Source organism: Rattus norvegicus, chromosome 1 (genome assembly GCF_021556685.1).
Source record: "Rattus norvegicus strain SHRSP/BbbUtx chromosome 1, alternate assembly SHRSP_T2T, whole genome shotgun sequence".
Lineage (NCBI taxonomy): Eukaryota > Metazoa > Chordata > Mammalia > Rodentia > Muridae > Rattus > Rattus norvegicus.
This window is the reverse complement of record NC_141534.1, coordinates 209,951,135-209,966,459: the sequence shown is the minus strand read 5'-3', so window position 1 is coordinate 209,966,459 and position 15,325 is coordinate 209,951,135. Positions and strand designations below refer to the sequence as shown.

General features: G+C 53.6%; 1 protein-coding gene across 35 annotated transcripts in view; it reads right to left on the bottom strand.

Moving 5' to 3' along the window:
- Positions 1–1,040: 1,040 nt before the first annotated feature.
- Positions 1,041–15,325, bottom strand: part of Brsk2 (BR serine/threonine kinase 2) — a 53,124-nt gene continuing 38,839 nt past the window's right edge. For 3 of the 35 annotated variants that reach the window (XM_087660246.1, XM_087660186.1, XM_087660365.1), the window contains 9 exons: positions 15,047–15,112; positions 13,154–13,214; positions 12,097–12,304; positions 11,643–11,691; positions 8,389–8,512; positions 6,839–7,019; positions 6,673–6,762; positions 4,412–4,459; positions 1,042–3,275 (listed from right to left, as the gene is read on the bottom strand). In XM_087660246.1, coding sequence (XP_087516372.1) covers positions 3,058–3,275; positions 4,412–4,459; positions 6,673–6,762; positions 6,839–7,019; positions 8,389–8,512; positions 11,643–11,691; positions 12,097–12,304; positions 13,154–13,214; positions 15,047–15,112 — 1,045 coding nt within the window. In that variant the 3' untranslated portion in view covers positions 1,042–3,057. Of the gene's footprint in view, positions 3,276–4,411; positions 4,460–6,384; positions 6,480–6,672; positions 6,763–6,838; positions 7,020–8,388; positions 8,513–11,642; positions 11,692–12,096; positions 12,305–13,153; positions 13,215–15,046; positions 15,113–15,325 lie in introns of all 35 variants that reach the window. The other 32 variants (XR_015687512.1, XR_015687493.1, XR_015687513.1 and 29 more) reach the window with 21 other exon arrangements.

The following is a 15,325-nucleotide window of genomic DNA, read 5'->3' as shown; positions in this document are numbered from 1 at the left end:
AAACCTGTATTTCAAGCTACAGTTAACTGAAAAGCTGCAAGAGGAGCTTGGTCCCTTGTCTACGCTAAGTGCCTTCTGGGTATCCCATTTCTTGGAGGGCACAGTGGCAAAGGGTAACCCTAGCTCATTGCTTCTTGTTTTGAATGTGAGTCTGCAGAGCTACCCTGCTTAGTTCACAGCAAAGCTAGGCCAAAAAAAAAAAAAAAAGAAAAGAAAATTAAAAAAAAAAAAGAAAGAAAAAAAGAAAAAATGCTTAGGCTTCTCTGGCAAGATTGTGTGCTAGCTAGGCCTCAGCTCCAGAGCAGGACTGCATTTGGGACCACTCTACTCCAAGAGACACATGGTAGTGTTAGAGAGCACCTGGCTGCTCCAACAGGGTAGAAGACAGTGGGCATCTATTATGCTGTGTCCCACAGTGCATGGCAGTATCCACCGTGGAGAACCACCAGCCTCCCACTGTTATGTGCTGTCTAGTAGAGGACTGCCACCAAGCAATGTGGCACCTGTGCCAAATGCACAGCTTCATGGACTGGGCACTTTGATCTAATTCCTAAGGATTGTCCAGCCTCAGACTCTTGGGCATTCGAGACATGGTACGAGACCTGTCCTAGACTTGCCCTCCATGTAATAGCAGCGGAGAGGTAGGGCAGCCCTGGCTAGTCACAGGTAGTGTGGTAGGGACTCTTCTCTCAGAGAAAGTCTAAGTGCTAGGTGACTCCAAGCATATTTGGGGTGATGGAACTGCCATGAGGAAAACAGCACTGTCGTTCCTATCTTATCCAGTGAAGCTCAGAGCTCTCTGCTAGTCATTGGTCTCTAGATTGTTCTTTCCCTACCCACGATTCTCACTAGAAGTGAAAGACAGCCATGAGAAACACCCCAGCCTGATTAACTGACCCTAACACATGGATCCTTATCCAGGGGTAGATCTCTTCCCTTAGCACACCCCAGAGGGGTACAGTTGGTGACAAGAGCCACTTCTGGACATCCTGTGCCATTTCCCATGCCCGCCCGGCCCGGACGGAAACCTTGCATCATGCGTCTTTACGGAAGGAATTTATTGTTCCAGAACTGAAGTTGCTCACAGTTATTTGACAGGGGTTACACCAGATGGGGCTTGTCCATTTTTGTGATGTCTGCGAATCCGCATGTGTCCAAAGTACAAAAGAGGAAGGCTAACGAGAGGTATTGCTTTCAGTATCCTGACACCGTAGGTATGCCCCTTCCCATTTGTACTGCGTGGCTTTGCTGTTATTACAGGTGTTTGATTTTGTTCTATGTATAGAAATCCCAGCCTGTGGTGGTTGAATGTAATAGAAGCATTAAAATCTGTACATGAGGGGAAGAGCAAAGGCATGCATGAAACCTGCCCCCAGCCCCTCCCGCTGCTACGCTGGGCGCCTTGGGCCAGCTGGGAGGGACTGGCTCAGCCAGACGGAACGGAACACAGACAAAAGCTGGAGATGAGGGAAGTGAGGTGGGCTTTGGTGGGCAGCAGGCAGTGGTGTGGGCCCCTTGCCCTTGCCACCTCCAAGAGGAACCCACTGCAGAGCACTCTGCTAACTCCATTTCTGGCTTTAATTTTTTTTAAACATTTTTATTTTAATTTAAAAAAAAAAAAACCAACTCGAGGTACCACTGCCATCCTGTGTGTAAGTAGTAGGGTGCCAGCTCAGGGCCTTCTCCCCCTTCTCTATCAGACACCAAACCAAGATCACTCTTGGCCTGGTACAGCAGAGAAGTGCTGGGCAGTGCTTCCGGGCAGCGGGCACAGCTGGCCAGTGCAGGCTGACGCATGTACCCTGAGCCCTTGTGTGGAACTGGAGCTGCTGCTAAGTAGTAATAAAACAACCCGGGACAGAGCTAACCACATCGTTCTTTAAATATATATATATATATATGTATATGTGTATAGAAATAGCCAAGAGCGAGGAGCCGAAACACAAACCCTAGCTCTGCCCCAGCAGCCCCACCCGACACCCTTTTCCAAAAACAACCAAGAAAAGAAAGTTTATAAAAATATCTTGCAGGAATTCTTTTAAAGTTTACAGTAGCTTGCCAGTGCTGCATCCACTGGCTGGCTCCCCACTGTCCCCAGCCCCACAACGGCTCTGTCCTCAGAGGGAACTTGGGCTCAGGACCCACCCTGCCCAAGTCAGACAGACAGAACAGACAGACAGATGGCAGGAGGGCGCTGCTGCTACTCCCCCTTCCCTGAACAGAGAACAGAGACATAAAGAAACTCAATAAATTAAAACAGCAAATAAATAATACTGGTCTCAGCCCAGGCCCCTGGCAGCTTTGGAGCACCCAGGTCTTTTATCTCCACTTCAGCCCATGAGAACCATCACAGCTGGAGCTCTGCAGCCTGGCAAGGTGGAGCAATGGATGCAGATGAGAAGAGGTGGCCCTGGTGAGGCCAACGTGTGGAAAAGGCGAGGTGAATGGCCCAGGAGGCCTCCAAATGCGCTGTGGAGGACAATCCATTCCCACTGCTTCACCCACCATGGTCCCCTACCCTGGAAGATGGTGGACAGGTTGTCCCTGCTGAGGATCTGGTCACTGGGAATCCAGGGTGGCTGGGCTAGAAGAGGAATTCCCTGGGAGGCAGGCCCTCCTCCCTTGGGCCATGCGGAGCTGCCAGGGAACAGGCAGAGGTGGTGGACAGTGGGCTAGCCTCTCTGCCCAGCAGCAGCAGCAGCAGCAGCAGGAGGAGGAGGGTGGTCCGCAGCAGCTGCCTTCGGTCAGCCAGTGTCCACACGCAGCACAGAGGATGGCCTCGTGGAGGTGACATGTTAACTTTTCGGGATAATTCCTGGTATCAGAGCGGAAACAAGCGATGCTGTCAGAGACAGGCAGAGACAGAGACCGCAAGAGAGAAAAGAGAGCAAGCCCAGCAGCCCAGCCTGCGGGCCGCACCCTGGCCACTCTCCTTTCCTCCCAGGCTTGAGACAAGGTCTGGGCAGGCAGGTGGGGCCTGGTCCACACAGGGCGGCAGAAGGCCACAGTCAGTGCTGTGTTGTGCTGTGCTGTGCTGTGCTGGGGAGGGACTAGTGTCTAAGGCTGCTCACGGCGGGCGGCGGGCGGCCCCATCTTGGCCATGTCCTTGCCCATCGGGTACTCGGTGTCCCCTCCAGGGCCAGCGGCCGCGGAGTCACCCAGGGGGCCGTGGGCACTCCGCTTGGCGGGTGTGCTGGGGGCCTGGGCCGCCTGCCCGTTCTTCTCGTCTGAAAAAAGTTGTTTAATTACGTCAAAGAAGTTACTCAATGGGGTGCCTGGGTACACAGAACAGAAGACAAAAAGAGAGAAAAGGAAAAAAAAAAAAAAACGGGGCAAGGGGAGAGAAGGAGAAAAGGAGAGAAAGAACAAACAAATGAACGAAGGAGCCTTGACAAGAGAAAGAAAAACCCAACGAGATGAAGTCAGATGGGATGGTAAAGCAAGGACAGGCAGGTAGCAAGCAGGGTGGGCAGGCGGCCAGTGGGGTCCCTAGTGCCAGGAGCAATGCAGTGGGAGAGGCTGTTGCTGTGGGATAGACCCTCAGACCTCCATACCTCCAAAGTGGCATGGGACCTGAGGGCTGCTTCTGAGAACTGAGGCCCAGGACAGGCAGTGAGATTCCTCCCTCACCCAGTGTCACCTGAAAGTCCTGGGCCTCCCTTCCCAAGTGTCAGGGTCACATAAGCTGGCCAACCCGAGGTGTAGAAAGCAACAGAAGAAAGATCAGGCCTGAGTTGGATCCTGGGGTTGGCTGCTGCTTTATGGGTAATGATTGCTCTTGGAAAGGGTGGCCAGAGCCAGTGAGCAGCAGCATACAGGGAGACCGCTGCCCTGGCTAGCACAGACAGTTCAGCAGCAGACAGACAGGATTAATGGTGGGTGGGCAGGCAGCGAGCTGGGGACAGGCAGCCACAGCTGGATTTCTGGTCCCGGAGGGCAGAAGTAATGGGTGACCCTCCACCCTCCTGGGCCTGTGCTTACTACCCAGCTGGGCCAATTGGATATGGCCAGTTCCATTCCCTTGCCTGACCTCAGTCCAAGCCCAGTGCTGCATACCTTTCCTCTTCTAACTGGCATGGTCTGTGGACACATGTCCACCTTGCCCTCCAAGGCAGTGCTACATGTAGGACCTTTATTGGCCTCAAGCACAAGGACCTTTTTTCTCTGCTCTGGGAGTTTAAGTCCCTCCTTTACCTAGCTTGATTGTAGAAATGGGGAGCATGAAGTGAGTGGTTAAGACTACTCTTCGCAGAAGATGGGGCCCAGGGGTGATGGGTGGTCCAATGCCTGTGCATACACAGGGGACCCAAGACAGCCCAGGGACAGTGGGATAGCACTGGTCAGGGTAGGCTGTGGGGGCACACAGTGGAGGTGGCAGGCTAGGGGCCAAGTGAGCATGAGGAATTCTTACCACATTTGGAAAGCCGCCCCGTCATCACTTCCATACAGTTAGTGGTGTCTGGAGCACAGAATGGAAAGAGGGAGGGAGAGAGTGAACAGGCTGCCCACCTGCTACCTGGGGCTAGCTGGCAACCTGTGGCCAGCAAGGCTAGGAAGGCTTGGGCAGGGTCCGAGGGCTGGATCCTGGAGTGGGCCGAGTCCAGAGGGGCTGGAGCTCATAGAGAAGAAGGGATAGGAGTAGGCAGGACCCAAGGATATTAACTGGCTGGAAAAGAGGAAGGAGCTGAGCCTGTAAAGACAGGGTGATGGTACAGACAGGCCTAGGGAAGTGTAGTGTTTGGAAGGGGCAGAACTGAGAGCTGGGGTCTAGGTCAGAAGAAGCCTATGACTACAGCTGGGTGTAAGCAAAGGTAGATAGTGGAAGGTCACCCTCCAGTAGCCAAAGCCAGAAGTCTGGATTTGAACCTTTTTTCATGGTGGAGCCTGTCTTCCCTGGCCTGCATAACCTCTTTGGCATGGTTTAACAGGCCACCTATACTGTGCCTGCACCTCATTACCCACTGGCTTCCATACACCCCTGTCTCTCCCACTATGCCGGCCTGCTGGCATCAGGAGACCTGGGTGAGAAATGTCTAATAGGCCTACTCATTGGAGGGTCCCAGCCTTCTCTCCCTGAATAGGATTCCTGTCTGGATGGCCTCCAGGTCTCCTGGAGGTCTGCACTTCTGCCTACATCCAGCAGGGTCTTTGGAACCAAGCTCATTGGACAAGAGCCCAGAACACAGGGACACAATGGGACGGCATCAGGGGGACAAGCCAAAACCCAAGAATGGGTGGATATCTAACAGTCTCTCAAGGGATGACTAAGTAGAACTGATGGGTGGGTTCTGTGTATAGGCCATACCCACCATATTCCCTGTGACATCTGGGACACAGCACTGGGGCAGGGGGTATGATAGACCATCTCATAGGATAGAGCATGGAGAGCTGTCCAATATTCAGGAGTGCAGGAGGGCTGCAGTGTCTGATTGGTCACCATGAGCAGAACCCCAGCAGCATGCTAGAGACCTTGGCTTTACTTGTATTCATTGTCCTGGCCTGCCTCTGCTTGTCATTCCTTGTCCCCATTTTCCACTACTACTGCTGTGCCCCAGCCTGTTTTCCTTTTTCTAAGATGGAGGCCTAAAGCCCCAGAAAGACAAGGTTGACTGAAGTACAGTGCCTCCCAGGGGTACTTGGCCCTGCTTGCTCTCTTCCAAGAAGAGTGGGTAGCTGGATGAGCCCAGGGCTGCTGAGGACTCTAGCCCCACCTGCCAGGGGGTGATGAGGCCCATGAAGAGAGCACATCTACAGGCAATGAAATGAAGATGGGATGGGATGAGGAACAGGTGGAAAGGACCTACATACACACGAGAAGTAACCCTAATAGCCCCAGCTGTGGAGATAAGTTGGGAATAGGACTCAGAGAAGCTGGCCCTGAGCCACATCCCATCTCTTCTAGACTTCTCAAGTGCCTAAGCAGTCCCATACCATATACCATCAGCCTGTCCCATTGCTATATAGACTATATCCTAGCTATTACTCTGACATACGGGTCCCATGTGTGTGCCTATGCATAGGGCCAGACACACAGGTACTGCTTCCTCCCATAAATACCAGCAGCCCAGGGGCCTTTCTTGAGCACCCTACTGGAACTAGAGCCTCAGACCTAATCCTGCTTAAGGCAGAGCTCTGGTGGTCAGTGGCATTGAGGAAGGGAGTCCCAGCCCTTGTAGGGGTGCTACAAGGGGAGCCCCAAGGATCAGGGCCTTGGGCCCTACTCCCAGAGCCTGCTTATACTGCCCTCATGTCTAGCTGTCTAGGCCTGTCTGGAGCTAGGCCAGATGAGTGGGCACAAGGTGCCCCTCTAAGGACAAGCCTGGCTCTTTCAGGAGGCCCTGCCCACAGCCCCTCCCCTCCCCGGCAGCAGGCCGGACACCTTACCTGCCAGCGTCAGAGGCTACTCTCGTAGCTGGTGGCCACCTTCTGGCCCTTAAGCCCAGCACCCCAGCTTAGTCCTGGCGCTGGCGGGGGTGGTTCTACGGTGGACAAGAGGCGCCTTTCAGTGTGATGCAGCCCACCATGCCCGGGGAGGGGCCCTGCTCCCTGAGGGGTGCAGCACTGCTCGGGGCAGGGAGGTGGGCATCCGTCAGAGTAGGAGGCCATGTCAGTTCTCATACCTCCCATCCAAGCAGCACTAGCCACAGGCGCTGTGCTGAGCCCCCGCCTCACCTGACAGGTGCTGGGCTGATGGCTGGTCATGGGTGCTCAGCAGCTGGGCCTGGATGGTCTCCACTACCCTCTTGAAGCGGCGACTGGGGCCTAGGGGAAGACTGGCTGTCAGGACACTGGAAGCACCAATGAGAGTGAAACACAGCCACGAAGTCAGCTGGCTTACCTGAGAGTAAAGTGAATGTGACTGAGTAGATGCCATTCTCCTTCTGGGCCTCTCCACCCTCAGTGTAGGTGATGTCCACCTGGAACTTGACCGGCTTCTGGAACACTGCTGGGCCCCCTGTGGCCTTGTATTCAGCCCTGAAGCTTGTCTGGGAGATAACGCTGTGGCTGAGGCTAGGGATCTGCAGTGTATACAGGCTGGATGTGATAGCAGCCTACCAGAAGGCCCCACTAGCCCACTCCTAACCTCTTGCAGAGGTGGCATCAGAAGTACCAGCACTATGTGGGCACCAGACACAAACCCAGGCACAAACCCTCCAAACCATGTCCAGTCTTGAGAACCAAGCATGACACAAAACTAACAGGTGGGCCCCTTGCTCAGCCGCCCAGGGTGCGGTCTAGAAGAACCCTAGACTGGAAGGGTTCAATGGCCTTACAACCCTGAGTTGGACAGGAATGAAGGCGCATCACAGCAGTGACTAGTGAAGGTATGAGGTGTGTGGATTCACAGCACTGAACTCTGCTCACATTGACATGACAGTAGCAAGAGCAAAACGAAAACAGATAGGGTCACCCCAGGTTATAGGACTAGCTACCATGGGGAAGTAGATGGGAGCCCCAGGCTGATCTGGTAACCCAAGGCCCTTGTGAAGGGATGGATTTGATGGAGGGAGGAGACAGGCTCACACCAAAGGGTAGGAGTGCTAAGGAGACACAATAGGCCCAGAGTCTGGCCAATCTGAAGTACAACCACTCTATCAGATATGGTCTTCCCTGGCCTGAAGCTTCTAACAGACATTTTCAGCTGACTCTAGGGCACCAGGGAAATCTTTTAGCTAGGTAACTTGAAGGACTCCAGGACAGAATGTCTAATGAGGCAATAGCACCCTAGAGCCTAGAGCAGGCACCTTCAAATAAATACTCATGAGAGATGACTCCCCTTGGCCAAAAGTCAGCAGACTAAGGCCCTGGTGTGGGAGGGATATGCTGAGAAAGTCTCAGAGAGGCCTGGCCCAGCATAAGGCAGCCCTACACAGGAGTCACAAGGGACAGGTCAATTCTGAGAGTACTCTGGGAGTTCATATCCTAGATGGAGAGTCTCATCTCCAGTCTTCATGTGCCGTCTGCTGGTCAGAACCCAGAGATGCCTCCATGTTTTGAGAACCCCAGCCTCTACAGGCAAGCTGGGGGCCACGGGAAGTCACAGACTTCAAATAAAGAAGTAGCCTGGGAAATAGACTCTGGGCTTCTAGAGATCAAGTGGGTGGTCACAGCCTCTTCTTGATGCGTGTGGCCACCTGTATTTCACCCTGAGTCTTGGGGAGGTTTCACCTGGAGACCAGCACACCCCAGCCATAGACAGCTCCCGACTCCCAGAGTTGCTGTGCAGCTCCCAGCAGGATGAAGGCCTAGGTAGACAGTGGTGGTCCCGGCAGAAGGACAAAAGGACGGGTTAGGTGTACACCCGTTTGTGTGAATGAGAGAGCCTATGGTTGCCTGGAGGCTGAGCCCATGGATTTGAGTGTCTGCCTGGCTCTGCCATGGCCTCACCGACAGGAAGGCATGCACGATGTCAGCCTTGATGGAGCTCAGGGGCTTGTCCTTGATCACCACAAAGATCTGTTCCTCCTTTTCCAGGTTGATGAAGTTCCCGAACCATGATTTCTTGGCCAGCCTAGGCAGAGCAGAGGCTGTCATGATGGGGATGTGATGCCTGGTCCACTTCTGTAGCCTCCACAGGGGCTGGGACCATAGAGCCCTTACTACAGAGCAGTGTTCCCCACATCCCAGACCAGCCATGCAGCCCTTATGCTAACCTTACCACACCCACTCCCCTAACTCCATAATCCAACCCTAAGGGTGATCCCCAACTCTAAACTCTCCCCACAAACAAGATAAAACCTAACCAAATACCTCTTACTGTAACCATAAGCCAAAAGACTTAACCCTAATCAAACTTCTCTAACCATAACCTCCAACATTACCCTAACATTCATAAACTTAGACCTATATCCCTAGCCTGAACCCTATGTCACTAACCTATACCCCATGTCTTTAACATGAACCCCTTGTCCCAACCTTCACTGTACAACCCTAATCCCAATCCTATGTCCTTAACAATAAATTTCACCACAACACACTCCCAACTGCAAGTCCTTGACTTTCACTGGATGTCTGAGAGCCACTTTCTAGACATTTCATTGTGTAGGACGGGACAGGACAGAGTGTCTTAAGTCTCAGCTTTTATTTGGGTCCCTACATTTTGGGGAAGCTCACTCTACACCTTACTGGAAGAAATGTTCCCAACAACCGGAAGCTGGTGTATGCTAGAGTCTGGCTGGGGCACTCTGATATCAAGTAAAGATTATGTGACTCCACACCAGCTAGTAAGATCCCTGGCAGACCTGCAGGGTCAGTTAGGGAAGGCCTGCCCAGAGCTTCAATAGCCACAGCCTCACTCAGGCCTGCCACACATTATGCACCCACTACAGGACTAGTTTTCTTCCCATGATAGCTTGACATCATGCTTGGCCATTACTGCTGCCCAGAGGGCCTCAGCTGTCTGGCCAGATGACACCAGTATAACAAGTTCCACTGCAACACTCCTCACTGCATATACCATCTCCTGAGTTGTGGACACTGTACTCTAAAGTATAACCTTCTGCCAGTCCAATGGGATGGAAGGCAGACAAGCTTCCCAGCCTCATTTGTGGAGCTCCACCCATTCCCTTCTAGACATGTGCATAGCGTGAGCTCTTGCCACCTTTGCTGACGGGATTCCCGAAGAGCTGCAGATGCCCCAGCCTAATCCAACTGCAGGACTACTTTTCTTCCCATGATAGCTTGACAATTGGCAATTGGAAGAGATTCTTTCCTAGCCCTAGAGACCACAACGCAGAATACCCAGTGAAGTCATTGCTAGATGTCTGTTCAAGAGACCCTAGGGGAGGCTAAGCTGCAGGCTGTCTCATGGCAACGCCCAGTCAACATGGCTAGGCAGACTTCCAGCTGCCTGGTGTAAGTACAATGGGGGCACAGCTAGCCCTTCAGTCAGATGCATCCCTGCATCAGGGACTCAGGCTATAAACTGAGGGAAGTGGCAACAACAGCCACACTGGTGCTCAGGGATAGGGTTGGCATGTGGCCAGCATGAATGAGAGTATCTGTGCTGGGCAGCACTAGGCCACTGTTAATTTAGGCTGTATGAAGGGTTTCCTGGTTGTGACTTCCCCCTTGTTCATTTCTGGTTCTTTTGCTTCTGTGGCTGACACAGGCCCCAGCCATTCTGTGCTCCTGTTGTAAGCTCTGTCCTGTCCTGTGTGTACAGGTCCCTGATATAGGCCCTTGTCCCACCTGTACCCAAGGCCCATGCCTGGACCTGGAGACCAGCAATGCTCAGGATATTTCGAAGCACACAAGTGGTTCTAGAAAACATAGTTTCTGGCTGAAAATCACAGGTGCAAGCAGTCACACTTAGCTGGTATGGCATGTGAGACATGGCCATATCTAACAGAAGCTGTATGATCAGAGGGGATTGTGTAGCACAGGGTGACACAGTCCATGCTAGAGCTCTGGTATCCATCGTTCTGGGCCCAAGTACTAGCCTGGGCACACAAAATTCTTGGTGTGGGCCATAAAGGCGCATGAGAAAAGGACATAGGTCAGTAGGCAAAACATGTTCAGCTTAGTGGGCCCCAGTTAACAGCTGAAGGCGTAAGGGGGAGGGTTGAACTCTACAGACTGCTATAGTTCCCATGGCTTCTAGCCAGCTGGCCTGACATAGTGGGCAACCAAGCGAGCCGGTTCCTGGTTATGGTTCTTTGGAGGCTATGACCAATGAGGGACTTATGACAGAAGATGAGGGTGTAAAGCTTTCCTGAGCCAGTATGCAGGGCTTGGGGGGTGGGAAATAAAGTCTCTAAAGGTCTTGATCAAGGAGGAGGAAACCAAAGGCCTTTCTCAAGCTACTGTTATAAAAAAAAAGTATTAATAAATGAATCTCTAAAACCTTTTATTAGAGCAACATAAAGGCCTAACCTAGTCCAAAATAGTCATATGTTCCCAGAGCCTCAGGGCAGTTATGGTGAGCTTAGGCCTCTGACCTCTGCCTGGACCAAAGCACAGCAAGTGCGTCTGCTAGCACAGAGCAACCGAAACCCCTTACTAACTCGCTGGCAACAGCTGAGTCCTCTCCTCTTGTCTGGTCACAGAATGAGGTCACCCAGCTACAGTGATGCAATCAGTGGTCTTTGGTAGTACTTTCCCTGCCCCCAGCCCCAGTCATATGGCATTTTCCTACCTTCACACCAGTAGCTACCAAGAAAGTAACTACTGAGAGGCCACTGTGGAAGATACAGAGAAGCCACACTATACAGGTATGCAGCATCTGCAGGGTGGGTCCACTGGGTCCACTTGCATTCCCTTCCCTATAGCTGAAGGCTAGGGAATCCTAGAACAATTCTAGGACAATCCCTGGGCCCTGTATCTTGAGGCTGTCTTTCTTCCTCAGCACAACCCTGTTTCTCCTCATGTCCAAACCCTCCCTGTGATCCCTTAGACTCCTGGGAAGCCCAGAGTACACCTATGTGTCCCCAGCCAACTTTAGAGTCCTCTGAGCAGAGTCAGGACCTGTCCCACCACTGGTATTTCTCATGTGGACAGGACCTAAAGTTCATAACGACTCATGGGCTGAGTCAGGCCCAAGGAGTTCAGGTCAGGGACCAAAAGCCCTCAGGTGGTTATCCCCTGCCTGATGGCAAAGATCCTAGGTCCCTCTCTCATCAGCCTCATGCAAAGCCACTTACTCTGGAGAAGATTCTGGGGTCAGGTTGGACATCTCCTCTGGCGTGGGAACTGTGCACAGGAAGGGACAAAGGCAAGGTTGGTGAGTGCTGCAGGTTTGAGTCTCAGGACCATGTCCATTCCTCCCCAACCCCATCCTGGCTCAGGGTGCTGTCCATGCTGTGGTGCTGAAACACCATTGTGCTTCTCCAGGCCCCAGATGAGCAGAGGCACTGGCCCCAGCACAGCCCAAGACCTGTAGGCTCCCTGACCACCCAACAGGCCTCACTGAGCATAGCTGCTGCCTAGAAGACAATAGAACAATTCTGGGACAAGAGGGTACAGGGCAGGCTCAGAGGCCAGTGCTTGTGGAGAGGCTCACAGACCCACCAACTGTTGGCATGTCCCATCTGAGCAGTACAGTACCCACCCCCTCTACAGATTCCACCACCTACCCAACCCCACACTACTGCTAACCTTGCAGTTTCCGGCGGTGGAAGCGAGGTGAGCCCAGGAAGCTGTTCTTGATGGAGTTGAGTCGTGTCCGCCAGGGCACTCCTCCAACACTAGGGCTGGACGGTGGTGTGGGGTTGGGTGTGCCAGCTGGGCTCTCCTTTGGCGTGTGAACAGGCGTCCCTTTGGGGGTAGGAAGGGGACTACCCCTTGGTGAGGGGTGAGGGGTCACCTGTATGGTGGGGACAGATTTGGTGTTTGGTTCAGTCCCAGTTGGCAGGAGCCGGGCAGGAGCCGGCAGGGTGGGTGGCCCAGGGGACAGGGCCAGTGGAGTGCCAAGGCTGGCTCCAGGAGGCTGGGTCTGAGTGCAGGCTGGGAGCGGGTTGGACTTGGTGCCCTGCAGCGGCTTGTCAGTCAGCTTGGCCTTGCACGGCAAGGTCTGAGTCTTGGGGTTGGGCCGCAGGGCGGCCTGTGGAGAGAGGATGTGTCCTGGCCGAGAGGTGCTCCGACAAGCTTCAGGCTCCAAGGAGGTGGCCAGGGGGCAAGCCACATAGGGGAGCTCAGGGGGCAGAGGGGGCAGGACAAACTTCCTAACAGGCTACAGTGACGCAGAGTGACGTCAGGAGGGGTGACCGCGAAGTGGAGCCCATGCCCATCCACCCACATGCACACACAGCAACCAGGATCAGCAATAGCATTCAAGCAGGAAACCCAAGCAGGACCAGAGAGGGAGGGGACAGACAAGGGGAAGGTTTGCCACCAAAAAAAAAAAAAAAAAGAAAGAAAAAGAAAAAAAAAACCCAAAAAACAAAAAACAAACCACACAACAACAACAATAAAACAAGTGACATACAAGAAAACGGACAACACAAAACAAAAGAACATGCAGTTAGCCAGAGCCCAGCAGCAGAGCAGCAGCCAGGAGGAGCCCACAAAGGAAGCCTGTGTGCAAGGCAGAGATGGGGCTTTTTCCCAGTCTGTGGAGGCCCTGTTCCCCATCCCCGGGCCCTCTAACTATAATCCCTTTTTATTTCCTGAGACTAGTCCTGTAGCCTAAGGCTTAGGTGGGGTGGTCACTCACCCGAGGACTGCTGAGTGGACTTGTAGAAAGGCCTGAGGAGGCACCACTGATGGATCGAGATCTGGGGGAAGAAAGCAGAGTGTCTGTCAGTTCAGCAGGAGAGAGCTCCCGGTTCCTGCCCTCTAGTTGGCTTTTCTAGGAAGCCTGGGGTCCTGACCCAGAGCTCCAAGGCTTATACCATGCCGAGGAAGGTCTCTAGAGGCACAGCTGTGTCCGGGGCCATCCTGCTGGCCTTGGCTGTCACCACCCAGTCTGCATCCAGGGTCCCTAAGGCTCCTCCACACACAGAGGAGCCATCCACCATACACCCCAGACCAGGCACAGGAAATGTACTAAGGGGCTCTCAGCAAAAGTCCACAGATACTGTGGACAGAGATGCAAGGACACGGTGGGGGATTCCTGTTAACTAGATCCAGCCTCATGCATTCCACGACCCTGGCACCCAAGACCAGCTTCTCCAGGGCTGTACTATACAGCATTCAGTATATGGTTCACTACATGGGTACTTGCCAAGTCCTTTCACATCCGCAGCCACCTACGAGAGAAGCCCAGGGCCAGCCCACAGCCTTCATCTTAACCCACTATTGCCCCATTGGGCTGAAGACCTAGCCTGCAAGTAGCTGGAAGCAGGTACTAGCTCAGTGTGTGTTCACAACATGGTGAACAGCTAGCTGCCCTGCAGGTCTGAGACCACGCCTTCCATCCAGCTCACTGTGAGAATGGACACAAAAACTCAAGTTCAGCCCTGGCTGTGGGACCTGCCATCTTTGTGGGGAAAAGCGGGGGTAGGGTGCAGCCACAGGACAAAAGAGGATAAAAGAGCATTAGACCCGCTCGCACTGCCCTGGCCTGCCCACCACTAACTAGACCATACACAATGGGCTTCTGTTCCCATCCAGGTAACACCAATCCTTCTTAGCTCCTTGCCAGCTCCTAGAGCACCTGTGAGCAGAGCCCTGTCTCCGTGACTTCCAAGCCTCTCCACTTCCTGCTAAAGGAGCCTGGGGAACAATGGAGACCTGTGGCCAGGGCAGCATGCCTTAGTCAGGGTGGTAACGGGGCTCCCCACTGGAACAAAGGTCCAGGTGTACAGCTAGGGGCCAGTCCCTGAGAAGATGGAGATACCAGAGGCCAGGGAAGAGGGGACGCAGCCACAAGCAGTGAAGCCTAGCCTAGGCCTTTGATCCCACCATGACAGACAGGAACACATTGCTGGGCACAAGGGAAGAAGAAGGGAAACTGAGGCATAAGCATAGGAGCCACATCAACTTCTCCTCCGTTTAGCAATGCTGGAATTGAGCTGCAATTTGTCCAAAGTAGAAAAGATGACTCCAGCCCTGAGGGAAGTCAAATAGGCAAGAGGCAAGCAGGAAAGGGCACAGGCAGGCACAGGGGCAGTATGCAGCTCAACAGGGTGTGGCCTAGCCAATCAGCAGCAAGAGTGGGCAGTAGCTGTTACTGGCCTGCTGCCACCTGCCAGGGGCATGGAATACTTAGCCACTTCATCTAAACTGGCCAGCCCTTGTGGGAACAGCACCCAAGGCCATCTGGACAAATGAGTGGCAGGGGGTGGCAGGCCTGCAACCATAAGGTAGGTCTGTGCAGGATGCAGGGCAGTGCTCCTGTCCTGGGCCTATGTGAGTAAGCCTTGAGTATGCAGGCCTCTGGCTTGGGCTGGCCATGGGCCTTGCCCCAGCAACCCCACCCTTCCTTGTATCCTTACAGCTGCCCAGGTCAGACTCTTCCCTGGTCTGCTAAAGTGCGAGTCCCAGAAAGGAGAGGCGGAAGTGTCTGTCAGTGAGCCCTGCCTCCAGCCCCGCCTCTTCTGCCCGACTCAGGCAGGAGCCCTGCATCTAGAGCTGGGAGGACAGATTGGATGGGCAGGGTGTATACCTGTCTTCTTTGCTGAATTGGGGATGGGCTTCAGCGATATCCAGGCTTTTACTGAACACTGCTTTACTACAGCAGGAACAAAGCGAGAAAACAGAGTTACTGCCCCGGCCACACGCACGCAGGTCAGCTGCTGGGCCATGTGCTGCCTGACCACACCAAGCAAGCCCTCCAAGCATGGCCCACCAACCCCAGGCCAGGGTACAGAGATGAAGAGAGAGGAAGGGGACAGAAGCCACAGCACAGCCTGCCCTGGGTGACCTTCCGGATAGAGAGGTAGCC